The 12,095-nt window shown below is 43.3% G+C and overlaps 1 protein-coding gene across 1 annotated transcript; it reads right to left on the bottom strand.

The window, feature by feature from the left end:
• Window positions 1-9,572: 9,572 nt before the first annotated feature.
• LOC132223537 (heat shock transcription factor, X-linked member 3-like) lies at window positions 9,573-10,883 on the bottom strand. The gene is given in 4 exon segments (XM_059678664.1): window positions 9,573-10,139; window positions 10,416-10,451; window positions 10,453-10,682; window positions 10,685-10,883. Coding segments are annotated over 4 exon segments (1,032 nt in total).
• Between the last annotated feature and the right edge of the window lie 1,212 nt (window positions 10,884-12,095).

Here is a 12,095-nt window from a genome sequence, read left to right as displayed (position 1 = left end):
AGACGGCTTCACAGGGGAGTTTTGCCAAACATTCAAGGAAGAACTAAAACCTATCCTCCTCAGACTACTACAAAAAATTCAAGAGGAAGGAACACTTCCAAGCTCATTCTATGAAGCCAGCATCACCCTAATACCAAAACCAGGTAAAGACAACACAATGAAAGAGAATTACAGGCCAATATCCCTCATGAACATAGATGCCAAAACCCTCAACAAAATCTTAGCAAATCGGATCCAGCAGTACATCAGAAAGATCATACACCATGACCAAGTAGGATTTATCCCAGGGATGCAAGGATGGTACAATATCCGCAAATCAATAAACGTGATACATCACATAAACAAATTGAAAGAAAAAAACCACATGGTCATATCAATTGATGCAGAAAAAGCATTTGACAAAATTCAACACCCATTTTTGATAAAAACTCTCAGTAAGGTGGGAGTAGAGGGATCATACCTCAACATAATAAAAGCCATATATGACAGGCCCACAGCCAGCATCATACTCAATGGACAAAAACTAACACCATTTCCCCTAAGAACAGGAACAAGACAGGGATGCCCCCTCTCACCACTCCTGTTCAACATAGTACTGGAAATGTTAGCCATTGCAATTAGGCAAGAAGAAAAAATAAAAGGCATCCAAATTGGAAAAGAGCAAGTAAAACTGTACTTATTTGCAGATGACATGATATTATACATACAAAACCCTATAGACTCCATCAAAAAGCTACTAGACTTAATACTTGAATTTGGCAATGTAGCAGGATACAAAATTAACCCCAAGAAATCTGAGGCATTTCTATACACCAATAGTGAACTTTCAGAAAGAGAGATTATAAAAACAATCCCGTTTACCATAGCACCTAAAAAATTAAGCTACCTAGGAATAAACTTAACTAAAGAGGTAAAAGACCTCTACTCAGAAAACTACAGGATGTTGAAAAAAGATATAGAGGAAGACATAAACAGATGGAAGAACATACCGTGTTCATGGATTGGTAGAATCAACATCATTAAAATGTCCACACTACCCAAAGCAATCTATAAATTCAATGCACTTCCCATTAAAATATCAACAACATACTTCATAGATCTAGAATGAACACTCCAAAAATTCATCTGGAATAAAAAAAGACCCCGAATAGCTGCAGCAATCCTGAAAAAGAACAAAGTAGGTGGGATCTCAATACCAGATATCAAGCTGTATTACAAAGCGACTGTTCTCAAAACTGCCTGGTACTGGCACAAGAATAGGCATATAGATCAATGGAATAGAATAGAGAGCCCAGAAATTGGCCCGAACCAATATGCTCAATTAATATTTGACAAAAGAGGCAAGAACATACAATGGAGCCAAGATAGTCTCTTCAATAAATGGTGCTGGGAAAATTGGACAGATATATGCAAGAAAATGAAACTAGACCACCAACTTACACCATACACAAAAATAAACTCAAAATGGATAAAGGACTTAAATGTACGACAGGAAACCATAAAAATTCTAGAAGAATCCAAAGGCAACAAAATCTCAGACATATGCTGAAGCAATTTCTTCACTGATACAACTCCTAGGGCACTTGAAACGAAAGGGAAAATGAATAAATGGGACTACATCAAAATAAAATGCTTCTGCACAGCAAAAGAAACCATCAACAAAACAACGAGAAAACCCACTGTGTGGGAAAACATATTTGCCAATGACATATCTGATAAGGGCCTAATCTCCAAAATTTATAGGGAACTCATACAACTTAACAAAAGGAAGATAAACAATCCAATCAAAAAATGGGCAAAGGACCTAAATAGACACCTTTCAAAAGAGGACATTCAGAAAGCCAAGAGACATATGAAAACATGCTCAAAATCACTAATCATCCGAGAGATGCAAATCAAAACAACAATGAGGTACCATCTCACACCTGTCAGACTGGCTATCATCAACAAATCAACAAACGACAAGTGCTGGAGAGGATGTGGAGAAAAAGGAACACTTGTGCACTCCTGGTGGGAATGCAGACTGGTGCAGCCACTATGGAAGACAGTATGGAGTTTCCTCAAAAAACTACAAATGGAACTCCCATTTGACCCTGTGATCCCACTTCTAGGAATATATCCCAAGAATCCAGAAACACCAACCAGAAAGGATATGTGCCACCATATGTTCATAGCAGCACAATTCACCATAGCTAAGATCTGGAAAAAGCCTAAGTGCCCATCAGTAGATGAATGGATTAGAAAACAGTGGTACATCTACACGATGGAATACTATGCTGCTCTAAAAAGGAAGGAACTCTTACCATTTGCAACGTCATGGATGGAACTGGAGAGCATTATGCTAAATGAAATAAGCCAGTCAATGAAGGAAAAATACCACATGATCTCACTCATTCATGGATAATAGAGACCATTATAAACTTTTGAACAATAATAGATACAGAGGCAGAGCTGCCTCAAACAGATTGTCAAACTGCAGCGGGAAGGCCGGGGAGGGTGGGGGTGCAGGAGGTAGGGGGGTAAGAGATCAACCAAACACTTGTAAGCATGCATATAAGCATAACCAATGGACATAAGACACCGGGGGATAGGGGAGGCTAGGGGACTGTCTAGGGCGGGGGGAACAAATGGACACATATGTAATACCCTTTGTAATACTTTAAGCAATAAAAAAAAGAAAAACTAAGTAATTATTATAAGATTTACTTTTTAGTTATTGCTGATTACCTATGCAGGTTCCACACATAGTAACACACACAAATAACAGCTTCAAAAAAAACATTTTTTTGAATGATAGCCTTGCTGGGTATAGTATTCTGAATGTTAATGATATTGAGTGTGATCTGGCCAATCATTATCAAGGAGTAGATTTTAGGTGGGGGTGAAATGAATGAAAGCATTTGTTTGGATGAAAGAGCAGCTTGGACAGAGGGAAAGAGGTGTTCCTAAATTCTCTTTCTACCATTTTTGTGTGTCCAGCTGTGAAGGCTCCCCACACCTGAATGTCAGCAAGAATTGGGAACATCCTGTTTGGCCAATTGGGTGTTCCATGCCCTACTGAACTGCACATTCTCTAATATGACCTTGATGATAAACAAGTAATCACAGTGCCAGATGCAAGAGTGGAAGTATCTGGGATAAAAACGATATTAGAAATAACTGCCATTCATCACAGTTTCAATCTCCACCAGGCAATGTGCACGGTGCTTTACAAACACTCCACACATCCCTGCAGTCTTATAAGACAGGGCTTATCAGACCCACCTTCTTCACAGAGGAAGAACCTGATGCCCATTGGGCCAGCTAATTTTCTCAGGAATACATGGCTAGTAAGTGGCATCATGAAGTCTTGACCCCTTGCCTGAATTCATCAGGTGTCCATGATATTTCCTACTTTTTCAGCCCATGGCCCACCTTCTGCCTCACAATTAATCTGTCCTCTCAGTATGAATGAACTCTTTCAGATGACAATTAGTAGAACCCTGGGGCCCAGGCAAGAGCAGGCCTAAGGAAAGAAGGTGACATTGAGAATCAAGCATAATTTGGGAATAGTCTGAGTTTTATTGATATCTGAGTCTTCCCAGTGCCAGGATTTCTGTCTTGTCCCAGCATTTCCCCTAATACCAGCATTTTCCCTCATGACAACACCCTTCTCCTGGTCTTCCCTTGAGTGCCCTCCTGTCCATCCCTGGATCATGGTCTGCTGACTTGCTCATCACTGTTGCCTCCTTTTAAGGCTGCACAGAATCTTCTGCCCTCAACCTGACACACAGGCTCCCTACTCCCTTCAGCATTGCCCTGATCTCCTATATCTCACCCTCCATCCTATCAGAGACCAATAGCCCCTTATTTATGTTCTATGAATAGATAACTGTAAATAGAAATATAATTTTAAAAAGTTTTTATTTTATTATTGACACTATTACAGATATCCCCATTTTCCCTTCCTTTGGCCCTGCTCACACAGTACCTGATCTACCCGCACCCTCTGGCCCTCATCACATTGTCATCTGTGTCCATGAATGTTCTTTGGCTAATCCCTTCCGTTAGTTTCATCCAATCTTTCTATTCCCCATCCCCTGGACAGCTGTCAGTCTATTCCATATCTTCATGCCTGTGTTTGTATTTGTTCGTCAGATAATATTCATTAGATTCACATATAAGTGAGGTCATATACTTTTTTCTCTTTCTCTGACTGGCTTCTTTCACTGAGTACAATAATCTCCAGGTCCGTACATGCTGTCTTAAAAGTTAAGAATTCCTTCTCTTTTCCTTCCAGGTGGTAGTCCATTATGTAAATATACCATTGTTTTTTTTTTATCCACTCTTCTACTGATGGGCATTTGCACTGTTTCCAGCTCTTAGCTATTCTACATAATAAATGTCTAATATTCAAATCGACTGAACTGCAGAACAACCGGTTGCTATGATGTGCACTGACCACCAGGAGATAGACACTCAATGCAGGAGCTGCCCCCCTGGTGGTCAATGCACTCCAACAGGGGGAGCGTGTTTCAGCCACAAGCCAGGCTCATGGCTGGCAAGTGCATTAGCGGTGCTGGGAATCTTTCCAGCCTCCATGGCACCACTAAGGACCAGTGAGCCAGTGGGCAGTAAGGAGCAAGGGGTCCCAGACTGCAAGAGGGTGCATGCAGGGATGAGGGCTGCCCCCTCCAGTGAACAAATTTCATGCACCGGGCCTCTATTATAAATAATGCTCTTTGAACATAGGGATGCATATATTCTTTGTGATTGATGGGTCAGGCTTCTTAAGATATATTCCTAGAAGTGGTATCACTTTGTCAAATGGCAGTTCCATTTTTAATTACCTGAGGAAACTCAACTGAACACTGTTTTCCATAGTGGTTGCACCTGTCTGCATTCTAACAGTATACAAGTGTTCCTCTTTCTCCACATCCTCACTAGCACTTACTTGTTGTTTGCTGATTTATTGATGGTTGCCACTCTGGCAGGTGTGAGGTGGTACCTCGCTGTCATTTTAATTTGCATATTGCTGATGATGGGCAAAATTGAGCATTTTTTCATGTCTTGTCCGTTTGCATGTCGTCTTTGGAGAAATGTCTACTCGGTTCTCTGCACATTTTTAAATTGCATTGTTTGTCTTCCTTTGGTTGATCTGTATGAGTACTTTATATATTTTGGAGATCAACCCCTTATCAGATGTATAATTGGCAAATATGTTTTCCCATTCAGTGGCTTCCCTTTTCCTTTTGATGCTGGTACCCTTTACTGTGCAGAAGCTTTTTAGTTTGATGTAGTTCCATTTTTTTACATTTTCCTTTATTTCCCTTGCCCTGAGTGACATATCTGCAAAAAATATTGCTATATGCAATGTCTGAGATTTTACTGCCTATGTTTTCTTCCAGGATTTTTATGGTTTCATGACTTACATTTAAGTAATTTATTCATTTTGAATGTATTCTTGTGAATGGTATAAGTTGGTGGTTTTAATTGATTTTTTCACATCCAAGTTTCCCCAAATCATTTACTATTAAGGGGGCTGTCTTTACCCCATTGTATGCTGTTGCCTCCTTTGTCAAATATCAGTTCACAATATAGGTGTGGGTTGATTCTTAGGCTCGCTGTTCTGTTCCATTGATCCACATGCCTGTTCTTATGTCAATACCAGTTGTTCTGATTACCATGGCATTATAGCATAGCTTGATATCAGGTATTGTGATTCCTCTAGCTTTGTTCTTCTTTCTCAAAAGGTCCTGAACATGGTGCCTAAAAAAGACTGTCTGGAGGCCATGGTACCGATGGTTGAATTTCTGGGATCCAGCAGACTTAGCTGAGGAAGGTCAATTTCATAATGGTTTTATTCAACTGCACTGAAGTAAGCAGTGAATATTTCATCTTCAAAGGAAAAGATGAGCCTGATGTTCTAGATTTTTCACCACAGTGGAAATTCGGTTGTTCTTGCTTCAAACAATATTGCTAATGGTCCTACAGAAGCCTTGGGATGCAAGGGTGCCTTAATCATAACAAATAAACACCCTCTTTCCACCAAATGCCAGACTGTTGTTTCCAAAGCCCTCTCTCCATTTTCTCTACCATAAAATGGACAAGTCCTTTCAAATAAGTAATTAGCAGAGGCATGAGCTAGCAAAGTGCACAAGGAAAGCTTTTCAGCCTTTAAATAACTGCTTTAAGAAACAATTGTTTTGCCCTAACCAGTTTGGCTCAGTGGATAGAGTGTCGGCCTGCGGACTGAAAGGTCCCAGGTTTGATTCTGGTCAAGGGCATGTACCTTGGTTGCGGGCACATCCCCAATAGGAGGTGTGCAGGAGGCAGCTAATCAATGTTTCTCTCTCACCAATGTTTCTAACTCTCTATCCCTCTTCCTTACACTCTGTAAAAAATCAATAAAATATATATTTTTTTAAAAAAAAGAACAATTGTTTGGTAGGCAACTGAAGGGATCTGGCTGTTTATACAGAGACACTAGGAACTCCCCACTCCCACCCCAAACCCAACAACACCTATCCTCTAAAGCATATCCTCCAAGAATATACTGACTTTGTTAATGAATGCTTTGTAATCCTGTTTAGAGTCACAAAGACCATGGACTGAGCCTGAACCTAGACCAGGTGTGGGCAAACTTTTTGACTCGAGGGCCACAATGGGTTCTTAAACTGGACCGGAGGGCCGGAACAAAAGCATGGATGGAGTGTTTGTGTGAACTAATATAAATTCAAAATAAACATCATTACATAAAAGGGTACGGTCTTTTATTTTCAATAGTTTTATTCATTTCAAACAGGCCGAATCCGGCCCACGGGCCGTAGTTTGCCCGCGGCTGATCTAGACCCAGGGGCTCCATTAAGGATACAGTCCTTAGGCCGAGGGGCACCTTGGGGGATTCTGTTCCCAAATGCCTTTGCACTCCACTTTTAGAAACAAAGGATTGACCCTCAGAGACCACAGATTACACCACTTAGTGCAAGACATGGGACAAGGACTCATGGGACAAAGACGCAGACTCACTACCAAGGAAAATTACAACTTGTTTAGGTAGCCGTGACTGAAGGAAGCAGATATGAAAATAATCATAACTATGTCCTTGAACATAGATGAGAGCCTGGGTGTGGGATGGGACAAAAGTCAAATTCAAGTCATCTTCACCAAAGAAGAGAGGATACTATAGTGGTTTTTGTGATCCATGTTCTCTAGCTGTTGTGGTTGATTTTGGTCTTAATACTCAGAAAAGGGAGAGAGAATGGGTACCATGGGAAGGTACCACTGCTTGTGCTGCCACCTATGCAGGAGCACAACTCTACTCTAGAGACAACTTGACCCAGGGGTAATAAAACAGGACTCTTAGTTTGGGAATATCTGAGCAGGACCCACCAACCAGCAAGAGCAGCTGTAAGAGACCAAAGCAACATGCTTGTGAAGGGTACGTTGGACAGGGGGGATATCTGCTGAGATGGGGCCAAACACCATTTTCTGGGAGGTACAGTCCCTCAGGGGCCCATCTGACCCAGGCATTCTTGGTGGTAGCCAATCTAGGACTAACCAGGGCCTTGACCTTGAACTATCAAAGAGGTCATCAACAATCCTTCCCCTCTCTAGGGATGAAAGTAGAGATAGGATCATGACCTCTCAACACATCTAGTGAACTATCAAAAAGAAACAATCTTCCTGACATCAGATGAGAGTTCTTTCTGGTAACCTGAACCCAATTTTTGTGTGATTTTTGGAAAGAGAGAACCTGGGGGTGTTACGCACGTCCAATCCCCAACACTTGTCCAGGGCCCACACTCCAGAGCAGCTGTGAGCCACTTTTGAGAAATCACATGACTTGAGCAGCTGGCTATCCCATGGCTGAGACTCTAGAATTTTAAGGGAAGTATATATTGGGCATCCCTGCTTTGACCCCTTGTTCAGTGATAGGATTAGATTAGACAATGCTTTTTAATGTAGAGCATCTCCATGCTGAGTCTGTGTACCCATGAGATGCACGGAGCCCATTGATGGTCATGATTCAGATGGATACTCAGTAATCTTCCTGTGGAGCCCTCCTGCCCCTAGGGCCATGGTTGGCAAACTGCGGCTCTCGAGCCACATGTGGCTCTTTGGCCCCTTGAGTGTGGCTCTTAGGAGTACCCTAATTAAGTTAATAACAATGTACCTACCTATATAGTTTAAGTTTAAAAAATTTGGCTCTCAAAAGAAATTTCAATTGTTGTACTGTTGATATTTGGCTCTGTTGACTAATGAGTTTGCTGACCACTGCCCTAAGGGATCAGGTGCTGTGGGATGCCTACCTGGAAGATATCCTTTCCCCCTCTCCTGGGTATGGGCTCCAGTAACCACCTGGGGTTTGAAAGTGCAGTCGGGTACTTCTGCTTCAGGTTAGTCAGTACAGCCTGCTTTTCCAGTTCCACAACCTCCTCAGGAGCCAGATTGCTGTGCCCAGATGTATGGGATTGTCCTCTTGAGATGCCTCTCTGGACTCATTGACTGTCTCAAGGACTCTGACCTTTAGGAAAAGGGAAAGCTGCCAGGAAATATCTTGGTGCTATCACTCTTTCTGCTTCTGCTCATTCCTGGGTTATACAAAGAGAAATGTTTTAGGATAAGTGGTTAGTGTTCAGGACTCCTTTACACGTTTTCCCTCTCTTGGTCTGGTCAAACTCAGAGAACACTTCAGCAGTATCCAAGGGACCTTGTGGGAGGTTTGGAAGTGGGCACTGAACTATTGCTAGAATATGACCAACCAGGTATGGCCTCATGCCCCTTGAAGGAGACACTAGAATTTTCAAGAAAGCACTGGCCTGTCCTGGCAAGTGATTGGTCTTCTGTAAAAATGTCCCTGGGCTCAGGAGGGCTTGTGTTACACATGTCACATCACTACCTCATGACCCAACAATGGATCATAAATACAGCTCTGATAGAACAGTGATGATAGATATTTTTGCTTTTCTGTGTGGGCAATCTTTAATTTATTTGGGTCCCTTCTAGCAGGGTTAATAATTGTTGTTAGTGGTGAGGATGATGGGCTTTCTCCCAGGCTTTGACTGGAATGGCCCATCTTCTGAGCCAGACTGACTCTGTCGTATACCACTTAGTAGATGGGGTGGCTTGAATTCTAGGTGGTCCTCTCTGCAAGAGCCCTGGAACTTAGGCTAGAGACACTCATATGCTGATCAGAAACTTCCTGGCATCATAGGGAGACTTGCAAGTAAAGACCCTCCTATTTCAAGTTGCATGACTAATATAAGGTGATTCCCCCAAGGTCAGGAGCCAGGCAGTTCTGTCTCCTGACCTGTAGGCAAGAATCAGGGCATCAGATCTTCCTGGGCTTGCCTCAGGGCCCCTTAGCCAGTTCCTTGCCGAGGGTGTGAAAATGAACGAGGACAACTGGGACAAAAACCTGTCTGGGGCCAGGACTTCTAGCCTCCTCTGGCTCACTTGGCAAGCTGTGTGGCATGGAAACAGAAGAATGCAGACTCACAATTCTTATTGGATTGTTTATTTTGTACCATGTAGTTTTTGCCTTTCTTTATTAAAGTGGAAATGGATTCATGGTTTAAAAGCCTGTGATATTATGGGCCTAAATTGTCCTTGAACTGCTCACAGAGTGAACACTTGTTATCTGAGGAGCCCTCATGCTCCTCCTCCTCAGCCTGGTCAGGGTCCTCAGATGGAGCCATGACTGAAAGGCCAACTATCAGAGTGTAATAACAGATGTTGTACAAAGACATCACAGAACCTTGGGGGATAGGGGGCAGATCCCCTTGGCCGTCGGTTCCGGCAGTAGCCGTGGGCACAAACATGACACTACCAGAAGTGCCCTCCCCACTTGAACCACTTACTGCACTTGGACACTGGACCTCCCTGGGACTGCCCATGGGCTGAGGAACGGAGAACTCAAATGCCTGGGTGGCATTGGGTCCCCAATCATTCTTGCCTGTCTCCTGAGCCTTTTGTTCAGCTTCTTTGTTGCTGTCCTCCTGGTGTATTCTTGGGGAGTGTCTTGTGAGGGCCATGTTCTTTCTCTTTTGGAGGGTGATACTGGTCCCTGGACAAACGTGTGTCACCTGGTTGCCTTGTGTTGTAATGTTCTTGAGGAGCCAAGGCTTGCCTCTCTGGAAATTGCAATTTCTGTAGATCTGAAACAAAATTAATTTAGTCACCTGTGGAGAAAATATATCTATTTGTCATTAACTGGCCTCTCAGAGTCTTTACTCATCCCTGCAGGTTATCTCTAAGGGGGCTATAGTTTCAAGAGAAAATTTATACTTTTTCATCTTTTGATAAATACTGTATTATGTGATAAAGGGTTAGACCCTGAAATGAAGCCCTTTCAGTATATCATTCTTCTGGGTCTACTGGGAAGATGTTTAAGAAACAGGGAATGTGGGAAATGGGAGGACTTCCTACTTTACCATCATCCTGTTCCCTGGAGAGCAAACTGAACAGTTTGCCTGGGCATATTTTGCTAAAGCCATGGCGGTTCAGCAAGCAGATGAAACTCTTTAGGCTGTTCCATTCAAAGATTTGCTCCTTGCCCCTTAGGCAAAGAATCTCCCTCTGGAAAAGATTTTCCTCAATGATCACGGTGTCTCCGTCGTCATTCCAGCGCACAGACATGAAGGAGTCATCCTCCACTATCCTCCAAAGCTTTCTTGGGAAGGACAGCCCAAGAAGAATTTGTTTCCTTCCACATTGGCGGCGCCTTGGTTTGGGTCCTGTGGTTGAGGGTTGTCTTGCAGGCTTGGATCTTGGCTATCTTCTTGGTTTCCATGCCTCTCCAAAGCCTCCCTTGGACCCACATATGGATCTGGGGATGTATCATGTTGGACCATTATTGGTGGTTGTCCATCCTCTGATGGGGCCAGCTTGGCTTCGTGCATCTCATGGGTACTCTAACTAGCCATGTTGATGCTCTACATCAAAAATCACTTGGTACCCAGGATCCTATCACTTCAAAAGTGGGGTCAGAAATGCCTTTGGTCACAGCAGCGATGCCCTATATATACTTTCCTCAAAATTCTAGAGTCTTGGTGGTGGGGCAACTAGCTGCTTAAGTCATGTGATGTCACAAAGGTGACTTATGGCTGCTCAGGAGTGTGGACCCTCGCCAAGTGTGGGGGCGTGGACATCTTTAGAGCCCCCCATCTTCTCTCTTTTCAAATAGTACAGAAAAACAGGGGTCAGGTTAATAGAAAAGGTGCTCATCTGCTTCCAGCCACATTGTTTCTTGTTTGTAGGCCCTGGATGTGTTGAGAGGTCATGATCTTATTTCTACTCCCACCCCTACAGATGGGGGAAGCCTGTCGATGGCCTCTTTGTTGCTGAAGGGCAAGGCCCTGATTAGTCCTAGTCTGGGCAACCACCAAGACTGCCTGGGTCAGATGGGCCCCTGGGGGACTGTACCTCCCTGAAATTGGTGGTTGGTCCAGTCTCAATAGGTAGCCCCACGCTTCAATGCACCCCTCACAAGCTTCCTGCTTTTGTCTCTTCCAGCTGTTTTGTGGGTCCTGCTCAGATGAGCCCAAAAGAGAGTCCTATTTTCTTACCCCTGGGTCAAGTTGTCCCTAGAGTATGGCTGTGCTCTGGCACATGTGGGAACATTCCTCTCATTCCTCAACCTCAGTTCTACCCAAAGCACCTCAGGGACAATGTTACCCATGGGTTTGCTGTGGGAATGGAAAGCCACACCCTCTGATGTCCTAGGGGACAGAGGGGGTTGCCTTGAGCTCTGTTGCCCACAAATTTCACCTCTATTAGGTCACAAGAGCATTGTCTTTAATTTCCATTTCTTCCCCTCAGGAAATCTTCTCACTACCCAAGATGGGCTCACATTGGGACAGTTGCATTTGTCTTCCCAAATCACCCTCCCCAGACCCTCGGATTCAGACACCTTTAAGACTTTTTCTTTCCCAGATTTCTGATCTCCTATTTCCAAGTTGGATCTCCTTTGGTACTTTCCATTTTCATTACTGATTTGGAGGTTAGATATATATTCAGCTCTGTGGAAACAAAGCATTGCACTGACTCACTCTCATGCCAGCCCTATTCTTCTTATCAGAATACCCCTCCCCCACCTGTGTGTTCCTCTCCTG

The sequence above is a fragment of the Myotis daubentonii genome, chromosome X, assembly GCF_963259705.1.
Source record: "Myotis daubentonii chromosome X, mMyoDau2.1, whole genome shotgun sequence".
Taxonomy (NCBI): Eukaryota; Metazoa; Chordata; class Mammalia; order Chiroptera; family Vespertilionidae; genus Myotis; species Myotis daubentonii.
This window is presented reverse-complemented; position numbering and strand designations above follow the sequence as displayed.